The sequence below is a fragment of the Periplaneta americana genome, chromosome 6 (genome assembly GCF_040183065.1).
Source record: "Periplaneta americana isolate PAMFEO1 chromosome 6, P.americana_PAMFEO1_priV1, whole genome shotgun sequence".
Lineage (NCBI taxonomy): Eukaryota > Metazoa > Arthropoda > Insecta > Blattodea > Blattidae > Periplaneta > Periplaneta americana.
In genome coordinates, this window is record NC_091122.1 from 30,763,697 (window position 1) to 30,783,597 (window position 19,901).

General features: G+C 36.4%; 1 protein-coding gene across 2 annotated transcripts in view; it reads right to left on the reverse strand.

The window, feature by feature from the left end:
• Positions 1 to 13,710, reverse strand: part of LOC138701177 (ecdysone receptor-like) — a 409,832-nt gene extending 396,122 nt beyond the window's left edge. The window contains exons 1-2 of one of the 2 annotated variants that reach the window (XM_069827802.1): positions 13,226 to 13,710; positions 9,027 to 9,703 (exon numbers count right to left, since the gene is read on the reverse strand). In XM_069827802.1, coding sequence (XP_069683903.1) covers positions 9,027 to 9,495 — 469 coding nt within the window. In that variant the 5' untranslated portion in view covers positions 9,496 to 9,703; positions 13,226 to 13,710. The remainder of the gene's footprint in view (positions 1 to 9,026; positions 9,704 to 13,225) is intronic. The other variant, XM_069827803.1, reaches the window with a different exon arrangement.
• Between the last annotated feature and the right edge of the window lie 6,191 nt (positions 13,711 to 19,901).

Genomic DNA, 19,901 nt, shown 5'->3' on the forward strand with positions numbered 1-19,901 from the left:
TTTAGCCATGAATTTAATTTCAATAACTGCGAATATCATTAAAAGAAATCTTGCAACGCAGGACACTGTCGCGTGCCACCGACCGAGTACCGCAAAGGGAGTGGGGAAGGCAAGAAGTGCACGCCGAGCTTGATAAAGTACCTACCCGTGGTGTTGCCAAATGCTTCATAGAAACCTAAAGATTTCCTCTAAAACGGTGAATGTTAGAGAAAAAAAAATATTTAGACTTGTCAAATCTCTCCTCATGCTCTATTTCATTTTGGTGCAGAAGTTACTATCCACCCTGTATATATAAATAAAAAGCATACATGACTTAAATTCCTCAAGAATTAATTTATTGATAACTGTATTTTATTTTAATAGGTTATTTTACGACGCTTTATCAACATCTAGGTTATTTAGCGTCTGAATGAGATGACGGTGATAATGCCGGTGAAATGAGTCCGGGGTCCAACACCGAAGGTTATCCAGCATTTGCTCATATTGGGTTGAGAAAAACCCCGGGAATAACTTCAATCAGGTAACTTGTCCCGACCGGGAATCGAACCCGGGCCACCTGGTTTAGCGACCAGACGCGCTAACCGTTACTCCACAGGTGTGGACTTGATAACTGTATGAAACAATTATTAACAACTAAATGAAATTATAAAAAAAAAAATATGGGGCGCCCGGATTTAAACGACCAGCGCTCAGTCTACAGTCCAATGCCTATCAACTGAGCTATGTCACCGACTGTTTTTATGTTATAAAGTTTGACTATTAGAATAAGGGGGAATACAGTAGTGGAGAAGCCGGGACGGACCAGTACGGACGAAAACAGTGTATGGCACAGGTGTTAAAACTATTTTATTTTGTTCGTAGCGTTTGTTCCATTCGTCCTGCGATCTCGTTTCGCATACATCCTACTCATAAAATAAAATGCCAATTTCATCATCTGTATCTTAAATAACTAGTATATTTATTTTTATTCTATAACGATACACAATGTTACATAACTACTGATAACATGCAACAATAGGCCTACTTATAGATATTGCTAATAGTACCTCTGATTGAGGTTCTGGCTGATATCTACATCTATTATCAGGCAATACATCCTACTCGACGATATGTGTCAGAAGAAGAAAAATTGTCTGTAGACCTATACAAACATAAAGTCTAATTAGTATAATGTGTTATTTGTCAGCGATGTATACAATGGAGGGGGAAAGGAAATGGTCCCCTACCCCCTTACTTCCTGGCCTAGTTGACTTATGAGTGATGTCTTATTGGTGTCACTTATGAGATTCCAACCTGTCTTCGGACAGTTGACTAAACAACAATTATTAGGAATGAAAACCGTAAGTTAAAACGAACATTTCAAATTTGTATTCAGATTTTACCTAGCGTTTATAGTTCAAGAGTTTTGGTACAATTCGTAAACAAAACTTCCTTACATTGAAGATTGTTACACAGTTCGCTGTGACGTCATCTAAAGATAACATATGTCGGCACGAAGAAGCAAGCGTTCCGATTAAATGCTGGAATATATTGTATTAATTCATAAAATAAAAATAATACATGTGCAAATAGCGTGCCGTAAAGTGGGGTGACTTTGAACGCTGAGGTGACTTTGAACAGTAATTTAGCGCCTTTCTAAATTAAATGCTGTACCCAATTGCGAAAAAACTGTTTAAGTTGTCAATAAATTAGTTCAGTTTTATCGCAATTGGGTACAGCATTTAATTTAGAAAGGCGCTAAATTACTGTTCAAAGTCACCTCGCCGTTCAAAGTCACCCCACTTTACGGTACATTACATAATGTTATTCAACGATAAAGGCTGGTTCATAATAAACCGGGAACGGAAACGAGAACGGATATAATGTTAAAATGTATTTAAATGTGAGCATTCACAACAGTTGATTGTGAATGCTCACATTTAAATACATTTATTTTAACATTATTTTCGTTCTCGTTCTCGTTTCCGTTCCCGGTTTATTGTGAACCAGCCTTAACCTGGGAATCGATGTTTTCTTCTCCCTACGAATTCAGCTCACTGAATTTCTCATTCTCGGCAGCGGAAATGAGATTTATCTTCTTTCCAAAATAGTTTATTAATTCATTAACCAGTCATACAGCGGAAGAATACAATCCATCATAACTGAAATAGCTGGGATGTAGCAGTTGTCTGACTAACCTAAAGCCTCAGTAATGTAAGGACTCGATAATGCTTGCAAAGCAGTGTTTAACCTTGCCTCGGTTTTCAAGGTATGCAATGTAAAAAACCTATAAAACACCTTATCAGAGGCCATTGTCCTTTATCTGCATATGTAAATTTCATATTATTATCGCCACATAATAGATAACAGCGCTTGAGGAAAAGAAAAGGTTTGCCAAATTGTAAAAACAGTTCTTCACTCAGTATATGAAAGACGTATAGATTGTGACACGTTTTATAAAAAGTAAATATAGGCTACGTTTGTAATTACAGCATTGGCAACGTCACAAGTCTGGTACAGTTTGCTTGTTTTCTTAATTTTCCGAGGTACATTCTGTGAATCGTTTGACAATTTCTTTGAAATTTATTTAGCTTATTCACAGTCTAGTATATACAGTCACGAAGCTCAATACGTAGTAAATATGCATTCACAGATAGTTTCTAACCACTAGGATCGCTAATGTCGCCTCATTACAGACAATGCGAAATAGTACCGCTGCAGTCAATTGTTCCTAGCACTGTCAAAACTCAAGCTTCGTGACTGTATATACAGGACTAGACTGTGATTTATTTCTAATATAGCCAGAGAGTTTAGAGATTTCTTTCCACGCGCAACACTACCTGTCATCTAGCGGCACACAAGTAAACTATTTGCGATCTTCCGACAACAAACTGCCTGCAGACAGCTCCTGTTCCGGCCATGGTCATTGAATTATCTAATCGTACAAAGAAACAACTTCCATTTCCCTCGTACACTAGCCAGCCAAACAACCAAATGATTATACCACGTTTGTTACTCAGTTAATGGGGTTTAAAAAGGACGCGTCTGCTATCATGGCTATTTGCGCGCATACCTAAAATTCTTTCAAATCCACGTTTATCATCATCTACGTTTCGCGAGGTACTATTAGGGAACATTTGCGTCTTGTTTGTGATGTAGTTGACGATCTATTCATGATTCAAAACTAGATCTCCCCAGACCATTCACAATGTATTCTAGTGATAAAGAATGATACTACGATTACCTTTCCTACAATTTAAACTATTTATTTATTAATTTATTTAACTGATTTATCTTTACTAGCAGAGTTAAGGCCTTAGGCATTCTCTTCCAGTATAAAAACCAGCATAAAAAACGTAGCAAATATCATAAATAATAGCAATACAGAAACCAATGGCATGATGATGATGATGATGATGACGATGATGATAATAATAATCGTAATAGTAGTAAGAGCAAAATGTAGATGTGTTTAGATACATGTAATTCTAAGAGTAAAACAATAAATTACAAAAATAATATTCTACAAAAGTAATATCTGAACAATATTCTAGAGATGAAAAGTACTCAAATGTATTTACTTTTTCTATATCTTGTTGAAAACTGAAACATTTTAACGAGTAAGCAACTTCAAATATCTGGCAACATTAATTCAACGAAGTGGAAGAGGATATCAACATCAGAATATAAAATGCAAATAAAACCTATCATGCCCTTTCGAATATTTAAAAAAGAAACGTTATATCCAGGACATCTAGAATAAGCTTACACGTTTACAAAGCATTAAGACAGCCTCTTATACTATTTATGCACGCGAAACATGGACACAAACCAAAATTTATGCGCAAAAATTACGGATAATGATGATGATGATGATGATGATGATGATGATAATAATAATAATAATAATAATAATAATTATTATTATTATTTTGGAGCGATAGAAATATATTATGTAATTAAAAAGTAAGACATAACAAGACTTAAAACCATACGTATTGAATGGATTGGACATATCACGAGATCTAAACCTAACAGATTGATCAGAAATACATGAAGAAACTATTAAGACGTCCAAAATTGCGATTGTTTATTTATTTATTCATTTATTTTTTTCAATTTTGAGAGTGATTTAGAAATGTTTGGAAGACGTACTAGGCCTATTTAAATAGATAAAATTGTGTGACACTGTGAAATCATCGCTTATAACTGCTTTATAATAATAATAATAATAATAATAATAATAATAATAATAATAATAATAATAATAATAAAAGTAATTTCTTGTTGATTTAAAAACAATTTTAATTCTTCACGACCGCAATTCTAAAAATCCGTCGTTCTACCCACAGATATTGCGCGAGAAACAAAAATAAATAAAGAGAATGAGTAAGTAGAAGAGAAATAAAAGGACAGGAGGGGAAACAAGATTAGTGGAAAGAAAGGAGTAGGAGAGGAAGAAATCAACAAGAGTAATAGAAACAACAAGGGACTGAGACAGCGGTGCAGAATGTGCAACTTTTACTGACGATCCAAGAAGTGCCTGGGAATTAGCAGCCATTTACAAAGGCCCTGAACCTCAGCTCTCAGCTAAGCATAAAAACCCGCCCACCGCTTCCTGGAGAAATAAAACGCGAACATGGCGGCGCGCGCACCTGGAGTGCGTCACTCCGTGTGATTCACTGCCAAGGTGATAGCCGGCAAATTCATAAAAATCTGTAATACCGCTCCGACGCGGAACTTTGCAACAGAAACAAGGCAGCAGCAGTGGATGCCATGATTTGATTCACGTTATTCGAATCAACTTGTCCCAATTCTAAGTCTGAAATCTGAGTAAATGAGAAGGACAAGCACTTCAACCAACTAGCGTGTTTAACCTTGATCTCGCGTGATGAAAGTATTAACTGTTGTTCATGGTATTAATTAACGAGGGGAAAATCAGGGAAAGGAATTTCCCCTTCTTCCAACTGAAACTTACTTTATGTTTGTAGAGTCTTCAAACTGATCCGTGTCAGGAAAACAAACAAGATGACCTATAAGCCAGGTCTCTTTACGCATGCTCAAATTACCGCTGTTATATTCAAAGCAGTTCATTCGACTTACAACAAATTTAAATGTAGGCTACGTGACAGGGAAATATTTATCATTACTACAATCATAAAATACATTTTCAACGCACAGATTTAATTCATCTAAGTTTCCTGGTGATGAGGAAAGCACCATACCCTTAATAATATTCCATAGAGAAAAATCACAAGACGTCAAGTCAGACGAACGTGGTAGCCAATCGAGTCCCACGACATCCGATCCATTCAGTAAAATATGTTCTATTCAAAAAGTTACGGACTTCCAATCCGTAAGGAGCTTCATCTCTGTGCCTAATTTAACAATTAATTCTTACGGGGTTAAAATTAAAACCAAGAGAATGTTTAGTCTGCTATTAATATTCTGTGGTCAGGAGGAAAAAGGCCTTAAATAAGAATTTTATACTTTTCAGGAGAGCAGCAGAAAGACTAAAATTGGTGTCAATTATAAAGTTCTTTTAATTAAGAGGGTTTTCCTACATGTTATTTGTTTATATTTCTTCTAAAATTGGTTATGTTGCTCATTTAACAATTTTCTTGATTATTTCCAAAAATAGCCGCACTTAAGTCCTTTTAAGACTAGAGCCCAAACTGAGAAGAAGGGATTATTTAAGCATAAGATCTTTTTCATGTAAAAATAAATGGGAAATGTAAATTATTAGGAATACAAAATAGGTCTTAAACAATATAAGACTGTTTACCCTGGTGCTTAAAGTTTTAAAATGAAAGGGCATCAGTATGTGATAAAATAGCTAAAATACAAGTTAGACCTTTTTAATAGGGAATCATGGAAAGTAAACATGTGATGTTTGTAAGGAATAAAGTATTAAATATTTTTAAGTCCTTTATTCTGTGTGTGCTCGATTCAAAAAGTACTTAGGACATTTGGTAACGCCCTATAAATCCAGTCAGGAGTCTTATTTGACTTTAACCGTTTTACCAGATTGTAGAGAATTGTTTCCGCTTTCAGAATATATAAAATCATTTTCACAAAAAATTGACTTCAGACCTTTCTCCTCCCGGCCACAGATTATTACGAAAGGGAATACTGATTTCTGGGAAATTCTGTATGTATATTGAAAACACTTCATAAAGAGAAGTAGCTGATTGCTAACACTTCAGATACCTACTCCGCTAGTCTCTCGCTGTGTCGAATTCTGTTTCTGAGATGATGGAACTTGAAAGCAAAATTTATTATTCCCGATAACAGGACGATTAAAGCTGTGCTAGGAATAGTGGGTGAAGAAGGAATAATGCTGAAACTGATCAGGAAGAGAAAAGGAAATTGGCTGGATCACTGGCAAAGAAGAAACAGCCTACGGAATCACTGGAAGGAATGGTGAACGGGAAAAAAGTTCGGGGCAGAAGAAGATATCAGATGATAGAGGACGTTAATATATGGATCATATGAGGAAACTAAGAGGAAGGCGGAAAAGAGAGAAGACTGGAGAATGCTCGCTTTGCAGAGACAGACTTACTCTACAAGAGAGGCTCGAAGATGTCGCTAGTGGCGAGAAGCGCAGACCACGTAGTTCGTCAGACACTATCCAGAGTGTACCACAGGCGATGGATCTAAATTATACATTTGTAATGGATAATGATGGAGTAACAGGAGTACCCGGAGAAAAACCCTATGTTGTCTAGGCCATGAGTTGCCCAACATAAGTTGTAAGTAGTGTTCCAAATTGAAGAATTTTCATACGAATTCAGATCTGAGATTGACTGCCATATTTGCATTTCCCGAATGAGTAAATGAATGAATGAATGAATGAATGAATGAATGGAGCGACAAGAAAAGAAAAAGTGCCTCTAAAAGTTACACGTAATCATTGCGACATATCAAATAATATATTTCAAGTGATTTGTAAATTCCAAAATTTTACTGTTGAAAATCGACATTCTCAAAAAAAAAAAAAACTGTCGAAATTGCTTACGTTATTATTCCAGCTTTGGAAGAGTAGAACTAATGTCATGATTATCCAATTCTGCATAACTCTTACGCAGAAACCAGAACGCGATGCTAACCACTTACTAGCCTTCCACTGTCGCGGTAAAAAAAGGAGAGATTTCTACCTCGTTGCTCCCTGTAAGATTTCGTGACGTGTACAAGGACAGCTTTGTCTTTTGTCAATCTTTGTATTAACATTCTCCAGAATGTTAATAGAGAAAGAAGGCCGGCCACTATAAGAAACGATACACAATAGGTGATTTGTGTAAATCATGCAAAAAACACGGTCGGACTACTGATAGGTAAAGTACATTGTTTTATACAGAGAATTCCTCGACTGAGGAAATCCAGTAACTCTGCAAGTAGCTAAAATGTTCATTCTTTTCTTGAGGAAGTGTTTCCTTGAGATAAAGTGTTCTGGCACGCTCCCGAGAAATAAACTTTGAGACCCCAGACTAGGGAAGAGAAGCAGAGGACGTCCCAAGCGGAGATGGTCCGAAGTCTTCAAGACTGCATGTGGGAATACGTGCACAAGGACTGCACGAGGCAGGAGAAGATGGAAAGAGCTAGGCAGAAGACTGCTACGTAGTTATAGCACAGTCTAGTATATACAGTCACGAAGCTTGAGTTGTTGAGGCTACTAGAAACAATAGATTATGCAGGTACTATTTCGCATTGTCTATGATGAGCGATCCTAGTGGTTAGCAACTATCTATGGATGCATATTTACTACGTATTGAGCTTAGTGACTGTATATACTAGACTTTGGTTATAGTGAGAGACAGTGCCAGTGAAACCGAAGGACTGAATATGGTAAAAAATTGTAAATGTTTTGAGTTTATATTTAAGTGTAAATAAAACAAAAGACAGTTCTGGATGAAAACGGTGTTTAGTTTTAAGCGGTACAAGTGAAAAGACTCTAACAATAGAAAAAAAGAAATTCATGCGAAAGGTTATGGTTTAGATATTGCCGGAGAAACGAAAGAATGGACAAGGAAAATGCTGTAGCTGCTCAGAATTGTAGCTTTAGGCAGTGTCAGTGAAACCAAAAGACTGAAACTGTAGCAAGGTTACGCGTGTAATAAGATTTATACATTTAAGGTCAAGATATATAGGGTTAATGTTCAAGCGAGTGTGACTGAGAGCAAAGGTAGATTTCATTTCTCTTATGGTCTGGCTCACAGTATGAGAAAACTTGAGCCTACACTAGTAGGAGGTCCTTGCTCTCAGGGATTTTTAATTGGTTATTTTACGACGCTTTATCAACTGCTAAGGTTGTTTAGAGTCTGAGCGAGATAAAGGTGATAATGCTAGCGAGGTGACTCCAGTGTCCGGCGCCGAAAGTTACCCAGCATTTTCTCTTAATGGGTTGAGGGAAAACTCCGGAAAAACCTCAAGCGGGTAACTTGTCCCAAACAGGATTTGAACCCGGGCCCGCTAGTTTCACAGCCAAACGTTCAAACCGTTACTCCACAGCGGTGGACCTTCAGGGATGATTTGAGCTCATATCATCATCATTATCATCACCTTACTGAATCCATCTTTGAGTGAGGTTCTGGCTGATAAACTTATGTACATTATTCGCCAGTACATTTCACTTGATGTGTATTAGCGGAAGAATAATAAATTGTTTGTATTAATCTGAAGTCTGATTGGTGTAATATATTACTAGTTAGCGATGGAGGGGAGAAGGAAGTGGTCAACCTACCCCATTATTTTCTGGCGTAGTTTCCTCGTGAGTGGTGACATATTGGTGTCACTTATGAGGTTCAAATCTATCTTCGGACAGATGACTAAACAACAGGCTTACTGAAATCACCTTCCGCTACACGAGCCAACAGTGAGAGTCAAGTCGATTTCCACGGTGGAGGAATTCTCTGTACACTAACCATAATCTTTATAAAGTATACTGAAAAAGTAAACTTCAACGAAGCTATTTTACGGGTTTAATGAGAAGGATGTGATGTAAAAATGCCGGTAGTATAAATAAAGTGACGTTTCCGTAAAGTACTCACCGAGTTTTCCATTCGGACTGTAAGGGTCGTAGCTGCCTGAAGACATCGGAGAGGAATACCCGTTGGAGATGACGGTGTAGGCGTGGCCTGGAGGTCCCGGCGAGGGTGTGAGGGGCGGGAGAGGCCCCGCGGACCCGGGGGACGGTGACGGCAGCCAATCATCTGGCCGCGGTCGCTTGTTGCTGGACGTGATACCGCTGAAGAGCCCTCCGTTAGGAGTAGTGGAGCCGCCACTGCCGCTGGGCGTAGCGGTGGCGCCGGAGGCGAGGTGGTGCGCGAGCTCGACGCCCGGCGTCGTGGCGCCCGTGCCGGGGTCGCAGGGACTGTGCACTCGCGGCTCGGTCTTGACGCTGCACAGTAGGTCCTCCGTGAGGCAGTTGCCGCCCGCACTGGCACCCAACCCCGCCTTCATGATGCCCCCCGCGACACCGCCACCCCCGCGGTAGACGAGCTCTGGCTTCAAGTCCATGACCCTCTCTCCCCCCCGAGACACTACGATTGTCTATGGTCAGGTGAGTAAGGCGTAGGGTCCACTACAGCAGGCGAACCCCGCGCTCCTCTTCTGCCTCGCGAGCACTATTACCGACGTCGGCGAAGCATCCCGCAACGGCGTCTGTCTCTGTGGCAGTGCTGTCTTCCGTTGATCACACCAGCGCTCTGTTCGACTCGGTTGTCATCTGCAACAACAAACACAGAGCAATCAATTTACATGCCAGTCATTATTATTATTATTATTATTATTATTATTATTATTATTACTACTATTTTACTTGAAGCAAGTAAAGAGATAGGTTTGGAAGTAAATCCCGAAAAGACATAGTACATCATTATGTCTCGTGACTAGAATATTGTACGAAATGGAAACACAAAAATTGGAGATTTATCCTTCGAAGAGATGTAAAATTCAAATATCTTTGAGCAACAGTAACAAATATAAATGACACTCGGGAGGAAATTAAACGCAGAATAAATATGAGAAATGCCTACTATCATTCGGTACAGAAGCTTTTGTCATCCAGCCTGCTGTCAAAAAAATCTTAAAGTTAGAATTTATAAAACAGTTATATTACCGGTTGTCCTGTATGGTTGTGAAACTTGGACTCTCTCACTTCGAGAGAGGAACAAAGATATAGGGTGTTTGAGAATGAGGTTCTTAGGAAAATATTTGGGGCTAAGAGAGATGAAGTTACAGCAGAATGGAGAAAGTTACACAACGTAGAATTGCAAGCATTGTATTCTTCACCTGACATAATTAGGAACATTAAATCCAGACGTTTGAGACGGGCAGGGCATGTAGCACGTATGGGCGAATCCAGCAATGCATATAGAGTGTTAGTTGGGAGGCCGGAGGAGAAAAGATCTTTGGGGAGGCCGATACGTAGATGGGAGGATAATATTAAAATGGATTTGAGGGAGGTGGGATATGATGATAGACTGGATTAATCTTGCACAGGATAGGGACCGATTGCGGGCTTATGTAAGAGCGGCAATGAACCTCCGGGTTCCTTGAAAGCCATTTGAAGGTAAGTAAATATTATTAAGCAATTAATACATTATCCTAGTAGGATCATTTATTCAGATCCTACTAAGAATTTGTTACGTCTCATAATTATGGGGTCCGAGGGAAAATGAAGCGAATATAGGTTTATAGCCTGTTTTCTCCAATGCCTAGCTCAACTTCTAGTGATGGGCCCTATTTCTACCAACGAGGATATGGCGACCGAGGTTGGCGGGATAACCATAGCATTTTTGTCTTGAGGAGGAAATACCTCAACAATGTTTGCAGGAAAACTGAGCAAGCAGGCAAGTACCCAGGGCTCAAAGTGGCATTCCCACCAGGGTACTCGAGGACTGAAGGCCAATCACCTACAGTTCCTTAAATTACTTCGATTGAAAAAAACTGACATGAGAGAAAGCCGAACGGACAAATTGCTACTATGGCAGCCAATCGAGTCAGATGGAGAGCTCTCATCGATGCCCCAATGCTCCATAAGGAGTTAAAGAATCTAGTACTACCTCATAATTATCATATCGCAGTGAAATATGAACATGAAAGAGGCGCTAGAGAACACATAAATGAATATAAAGCCTATATTACGTTTTGTGATTAAATGCACGGTTAATTATAATATTATAAAATTAAAGTTTCAGCACTGTAGCAACATCGCCGCTAACACACTGCTCTCTTTTCTCGTAATACAGATGTAAGAGGTCAGCGAACTTAGGTCGGCTTCCCTAGGTAAACTACATTCCACCTTCCTCTCTGGTTACGACGTTGCAATCTGCTCGCATCGTTCAGTGGCTTGAAATAAGTGGTTTTCAAATTAAATTTACACTAAAAATCGTCCACGCTGTTGTTCAAGAAGAATAGAATTAAATAATGGATCACACTGCTCGAAAAGAAATCGTTTTTTTTGGAAGGAATGGAATAATATTGAAAAAATAAATGGATATGAAATTCATTGCACCTTGTCTGCAATAATATTTTCCCCGCCAAATTGGAAGAACGAAATGATGCAGTTGCCTAACAGTTGGCATTGTAGAATTATAGAATTATAATAAATTCGTACATTGATATAGTCTATCATTCAATTCAATTAATGATTACTTGTTGGAAGAAATGAAGTACAACAAAACTTCGGGAAGTAAAGAAATCGTGCGGATCAACAAACGACCATAAAGTATTAAAAGTACTGATTACTGAAATGTATGCAACAAAAGAGGAAATCAGAACAATGATTTATAATTATGACTTCACACTTCATAAAACCGCTGCCGTCCAGTATGTGACGCTGAGATGTTTGGATGGCTGTTCAATGACTCGGTCGTTCTGTTGTACTTACGTAAACAGTTCGAAAATAACAAAATGTCGGTACACCTAAATCGACAACAACAAAAACAATGTTGAATAAAATAAGTTCTTATTGACAAAACGTTTAATTTTGATTTAATATTAAAACAAAATAGGTATGGTTCAATAAACATATCTAAAAACTTATAAAACGACAAAAAGAACTTTAGCAAAACATCGATCGTAACAAATAACTAAAATTTTAGATTGTAATTACATTGGTACATAACCTCACAATCTGAAGTAACTGATTCAGATACTATTTTATGGAATGTCTATTCAATGGAAATATTGAAGATATAATTTCTTCCAGAGTTTGAAATTAACATGACAATATTATACTTTAGTTAATAAGGTATAATGTTAAATAAAACAACAGACCGAAATAATAACGAAACGCGATAATATTGCGGTTATTCAGTGTTGTCAGATTTATTGAATCTAGATTCACTCCAAACTGTGCAAGAAGTCCCGTCCTGGCATAAAAAACATCCTGACCTAGAACCACACTTAAGTACTTATCTAAAAAATCAGGCCCTTAGATAGTTTTGAAATGCCAAATCAATACGTCGTTTAGAAACAATCCAAACATAAAATAAATAAAAACTCGTATTCACTTTTTCTGTTATGTTCCAGTGGAAACAAAAACAGACATATTAATAGATAGCAGACGTCTATGAAGCTTCCATTTACACGCCTTTTTTGTTATGAATGGAAAGTGTGAACAAACATTATAAAATCACATTAAGTATTATTTTGATATTCGACTCACACGGTGAACATAAATGTTCAATTCACAATTTTTTTCCTTTAATGTTTTCATTTATAAAATTACATATACAATTACTTAGATTGAATTGTAATGAAAATTCGAGTGTAATATGACCCTTAATAATTGAAGACACGAGTAAAACGTAGTACTTGCAACTTAGCTTGAAAATGATTTGATAACCATTTTTGTACAAGTGCAGAACATCTTGATAGTTGATTCAATGTGAAATTGCAGAATCGCCCTATATAAACGGTCAACGAAGAAAAGTAATTAATGTAAAAAGTATAAATAACTTTGAAAAGTCTAGAAGCGAAAATTTATATTATTACACCAACATCGTAACTGGAAAAATTTTAAGAAATAATAGATGATGCATAATGTAATACTAAAAATCCTGAATTCGATTCTTTATTGCACAAAAATCTTGCCATCCCGCCCTGTAGCTAAAATTCCCGTTTTACGGGATTTTCCATACTATCTGACAAGACTATGGTTATTTTATCCATTACAACGTTCTTGATTTTCTTCCTTGCAGTAAACATATGTTGTTGGCAATCCTGATAAGTAATAACTTACCTACGACAGAAGAATATTGGTACTCCTGATAAGTTAACACTTCACTCAATCCTATCAGTATCGTATTCTTACAAAATTAACACATTTCACATGTAAGGAACTAGTAATTATTATTTTTATTAAACACACACACGCACAATATAAGTCAGGTTGGCATTACTTCTTCTGAAGAACGCGCACTCCTTTAATGTAGAAACACTTTAATTCTTTGGCATGTTAACCTCACAGACAGAACTTGTGTAACAAGTGGACAACTGTGACGAGAGTCTTTATACATGCAGAATACAAACACACTCGGCTTTAAGCACAACACGTCTTCACAACGAGAAGAATATCGCTTAAAACTTCCGGCAGATAACACAGACGCTCCACTGGATTCAATTGTCACCCGAAACAAGCGACACGAGCCGCGCAACTAAATGTACCGCTCACGTTCTCATAATATAAATGGTATTGGTGCTCCTGGACTTTGCGTGATGTCATCGGCCGCTCCTGCAAAACACATGACGATCAGCTCCCTGCGAGTATCGGAAACGTAAGAGAGAGGGGCCTAAGTTGCAAGCACAGAGAGAGAGTTAGTTAACTGTGTTCATCTTATGTCTGACCCTGTTCACTGCAGTGAAGGTCATCCAGTTGGTTAACGTCCAACAGAGTTCTCGCTAACATTCCCTCTTTACGATATCCACTTGTCTTTTTTGTTTCCATAGAGACGTAAAGGAGTGAACTTGGGGGACTCATGAGACAAGATCAAGGAGACAGCAGCCACGACCACGCTCTCGGCATACTATGGATATGACAACTATCGAGTCCTCTCTCTTCTTGGCGCTGTTTCCATAATCGACCAACATATCGATGCCAGAAAACCACACGATAAATTAGTGTACAGTAAATGGGGAAACTAACAAGCTATTACGTACTTATTGTTTATGACTTCGGATTAAATCATTAGGTAACCAAGAGAACCCAGGTTCGATATCCTGCGAGGAAAGTTCAAAGATTGAATATATATTTGTGCGAGATGTTGCGTATTTGCTTGGTTTCCGCACAAAACCAATCCTCGGTAAGTCTAAAATTCCACATTCAGTATTCCCAACCTAACACACATAACAATTTCCCTCTTCTTACCACTTTAGTGACATATTGATTTTACTGCTTTAGGCTTTTAACATATTATTTTTAGAGACGTTCAATATAGTAATAATTATAAACTGGAAACTTACCACTGCAATTTCACCTAAATTGCACTGTTAATTATTGTTTTTATATATTTGCAAAAATTAAGTAAACTCTACAACTCCACTAAAGATACTGCATCCGTGATGCAAGTAACATTAAGGAAGCCGTGAAAAAATCAACAAGATTCCAGATGCCGATGTTATTACTGCAATATATTACATAAATAATATTGTTAAAATATTAAAATGAAAAATAAATCATTACATAACCTTACCGTTTGTTTTAAGTTCGCATTTATGGACCGGGGGAAAAAAAAAGACAGACGTATATCACGGCCTGTTGGAGTATAGTAAACACAGAAAACATTTTAAAGCAACAATGTTGAAGATAGATATATTTGTTTTCCAAATTTGCCGTCATTGAACAGAAATCAAGATGGAGATTTCATTGCAACTAATTAGAAATTCCTCTTTCAGGTACGTAATAAACGGTCTTCGCACAAAATAATGTACGATACACGAGCGGTATGTTTTCTTTCAATTCTCGGACATTAAAAAAAGCTCAACTACGTTTCGCTTTTTCAAACTTTTCCTCGAACATGAAAACTTCAACATACCGCTCTTGTAACGCATATTACTATTTCGTGTTATCTCAAGTTGCTTTTACACGATACAACTTTTCTTCCAATTAAATACTTTACAAGAAAAATTTTCAAAGATTGATCAATGCTGAAAAAGATTTTGATAAGATTTTAAAATATGTGCATCAAGTTAATTCTAACCTATGTAGATCTACCTACCAATTATTCCAATATAAATACTGTATGTACGTAATTTAGAGAATCAGGCTATAGGAAACAATTTATATTTGTATTCTTAACTGTATGGTAACCTAAAACTAAGAATATTCCGATTGAACACTGCTTTAAAACAAAATATTTAAGATCAGAATATTGTACGAAATGGAACTATAAAAGTTGGAAATTTATCCTTCGAAGAAGTGGAAAAATTCAAATATCTTGGAGCAACAGTAACAAATATAAATGACACTCGAGAGGAAATTAGACGCAGAATAAATATGGGAAATGCCTGCTATTATTCGGTTGAGAAGCTTTTGTCATCTAGTCTGCTGTCAAAAAATGTTAAAGTTAGGATTTATAAAACAGTTATATTACCGGTTGTTCTTTATGGTTGTGAAACTTGGACTCTCACTTTGAGAGAGGAACATAGGTTAAGGGTGTTTGAGAATAAGATGCTTAGGAAAATATTTGGGGCTAAGAAGGATGAAGTTACAGGAGAATGGAGAAAGTTACACAACACAGAACTGCACGCATTTTATTCTTCACCTGACATAATTAGGAACATTAAATCCAGACGTTTGAGATGGGGAGGGAATGTAGCACGTATGGGCGAATCCAGAAATGCATATAGAGTGTTAGTTGGGAGGCCGGAGGGAAAAAGACCTTTGGGGAGGCCGAGACGTAGATGGGATGATAATATTAAAATGGATTTGAGGGAGGTGGGATACGATGATAGAGACTGGATTAATATTGCTCAGGATAGGGACCAATGGCGGGCTTATGTGAGGGCGGCAATGAACCTCCGGGATCCTTAAAAGCCAGTAAGTAAGTAAGTATGTACGCAATTTAGAGAATAACTAGGCTATAAGAAACAACTTATATTTGTATTCTTAATTGTACGGTAACCTAAAACTAAGAATATTGCGATTGAACAACGCTTTAAAACAAAATGTTTAAGATCAGTATTTGCATAGGTTTTAAGGTTAGAATCTTCGTCATTACATGTACTGGGTACTTAACTCGGGATATCTGCTTTACAATTTCCTTATACGCATTATTTTTCTTCATTTTATTGTGGTATTCCACATACCTTACGGCGCGGCGGACACGTATACATACCTATGTTTAATACATTAATTGTTGAATAAACTCGCAAGTAACTTTTCTCGGCTAGGACGCCATTTTTTTTTTTTTTGTGATTCTTGGCACCATAATTATCGAATCTTGTTGGCTAATTCCTTCAAAGAATTCCCAACATTCTCTTATTTATTTTCAAGATTAAGGGGAGGCAGAGGTGAATATTTCAAAATGCACAAAATTTATCCGATTTGTTTGAAATTGATCACGGATACTAAGTATGTTATTAGTAATGGACATACCAAGTTTCAACTTTCTAAGTAGGATAGTTCTGTAAATATTAATAATTTTATAAAACTTTATATCGTTTGATATAAAATGCTCCATGCACCATATTGTAAGAAATTTTCAATATTTATTTTTATTTATTTGTTCAGAGAAGGTATATAAATAATGATAAGTATTAGTTTATTATGGGAATAATATAGTAATACAGTTATCTTGGTTTTAATTTCATACTTTTAAGGGCACAAAATCAAAAACTAACATCGGAATATCAAAATAAAGATAATAAAAATGGAAAAAACCAAATTTTCATTTTTTCTTCAGTTTTGTTCGAAAATATCACCTCTGCCTCCCCTTAAATACTTTTAAAATATTTTAAGTGATTCGACAGTAAAACTTGGAAAGTATTGTCAAGCGTTGAATTTGATGATGATTTGATAGTGTACAAATAGTTACAGACACAATGATGACCACACGGCTAAGAAGTACTGATATTTCTACCTTGTAACACTACAATATGATCACAGAACGAAATCCTAAAGATGTGATAGCGATGGTGGTTATGTATAGAAGCCTATTTGTTAAGTACCGGTACTTTATTTTGGACTACTGCACACATGGAGAAAAAGTCAATTTATTCAGTATCGTCGGCCTGCGTAGCGTAGTCGGTATAGCGCTGCCCTTCTGTGCTCGACCTTTCGGGTTTGATCCCGGCCCAGGTCGATGGCATTTAAGTGTGCTTAAAAAGGACTTCAAAAAGGACTACATTACTCCCTCAAAAGGGTGCTATTTTAATTGAAAACACACTTCAGCACATTCATGGATACACATAGCACACACAAGCTTATATTTATCGCTTCACAACAAAAGGAAAGAGTTGTATTTGATCACATTCAACATTTCAATATGTTTCAATATGATTCTGTCTCTTTGAATGCAAAAGGAATGTCATTATCAGGGAAAGGATTTATATGTAAATACATATTTACTTATAAAGCTAATATAATTTATATTTTGCATTATCTTTATGTTTCACAATGTGTAGGGTTGAAAAATCCTACTTTTATTTTCCATATTTTTCCATATTTTAGAGTTTAGTACATATTTTCGTTAATTTCCATATATTTTCCATATTTCATATAAAACAGTCCATATTATATTAGGTTTAACAATAAAACAAAACAAAATTCCATTAACTTTTAAAAATACATTTCAACAATAGAGATTTAAACACATGTTCAGTAATCCCTTTAACATCAGAGTTATTTGAAAATTAGCAGTCCTATCAACAATGGGAAAGTAAGTTACAAAACTGTATTAATTTAATTTAAAATTTTTAACAGACTTCAGTTGTGCAGCTCAACAGTTAAATGCCAGTCAGAGTACACATAGGTTCAGTTTTGTAAATCATACTATAAAGACGGTAAATATGCCAAAAGTACGTCATTCAGTCAATTTAAAATCAAAACTAACAAGTTACATTTCAGAATTTAAAGAAGATGGTTTATCAACTGACAATAAAATATTATTTTGTAATTTGTGTCAGTGTGCAGTATCATCTACACAAAAGTTCCTGGTGCAACAACACATTACAACTAGTAAACATCAGGCCAACAAACAACTAAATTCCAAGCAGAGACAATTGTTTTTAACACAACCAACAACATCGAATGTAAGATCTGAGTTTAACATCGACCTGTGCCGTTCTCTCATCTCTGCTGATATTCCTCTCTACAAACTAAAGAATAAGGTCTTCAGGGAATTCCTTGAAAAATATACTCAACATACAATCCCGGATGAGTCAACACTTAGGAAGACGTATGCTCCATCCATCTACGATGAGACAATACAGAAGATAAGAGATGAAATTAAAGATAGTTCAATTTGGGTTTCCATTGATGAGACTCCCGACAAAGAAGGTAGACTTGTTGGTAATGTAGTTATCGGTTTGTTAAGTGAACAATATTCTGAACGAATTCTTTTACATTGTGATGTTCTAGAAAAGTGCAATAACAAAACTATAGTTAAACTGTTCAACGAAGCTATGGGTATCCTGTGGCCAAAGGGTATTATGTACGATAATGTGTTATTCTTTATTAGCGATGCTGCCCCTTATATGGTCAAAGCTGGACAAGCATTATCTGTTGTATATCCTAAATTGACTCATTTTACTTGTGTGGCGCATGCATTTCATCGTGTGGCAGAAGTGGTCAGAGACAATTTCCTTAAAGTAGATTTGTTGATTTCATCAGTGAAAAAAGTATTTCTCAAAGCTCCCAGTAGAGTTAACGTGTTGAAAGAAATGTACCCTGAAATTCCATTGCCACCAAAGCCAATTTTAACTAGATGGGGTACATGGCTAGAAGCAGTTGAATATTATGCCGAACATATAGACTCTATTAACAATGTTCTCCTTGCATTGGACTCTGAAGATGCAGTCTCAATTGATACTGCGAAAACAGTTACCTGTGACATAAGTGTGAAGAATGACTTAGCTCACATTCAGCATACATTTTCATGCATCATAAAAACGCTCAAAAGTCTCCAAAATAGGCACCTTTCACTATCTGAAAGTTTTGAAATTATAAATAGTACTGTGGAACAACTGAATCGTGGTAGAGGTAAAGTTGCAGATGCAGTAAGAGCTAAGGTGGACACTGTACTTTCAAAAAACCCTGGATATGAAGAACTACAAAAGGTTGTTGCTGTGATGAGTGGTGAATCAACAGTGAAGATTAACTTGGACTTATCCCCAGCAGACATTGTGAAATTGAATTATGTACCAGTTACTTCTTGTGACGTCGAACGCTCTTTTAGTCAGTATAAATCTATCCTCAGAGACAATAGAAGAAGATTCACTTTTCAGCACTTGAAAGAAATGTTTGTAACCTATTGTTATGGTAACAGACAATAAAAATTGTGTTTTGTTGAAACTACATTGGAAGATAAGGTACGTCCATTATATTTTTTGTTTAGTTTGATTAAAATGTACCAATATTTAACGTACATAGTCATTTTTTTATAATTTTAAGTCCATATTTAATTCCATATTTTGGTAAAAATCCATATTTAATTCCATATTTTGGTAAAAATAACTACATATATATTTACATATTTCATATATTTTTAGTCCATATAAATCCGTTCCCTGGTCATTATAAACAGAAAATGACCGCCCAACATCAACTGAAAGCAGAGGTGAAAATTTTATTTTTATCCTGAACTCTATAAATCAGCACACTTTATTAGTTTTTCAATGTATGGAATCAGAAGAAGAACGACATTCATTTTCGTTCGCTCAAGAAGTTATAGGCCTATCGGAAAAAATATAGGGAAATT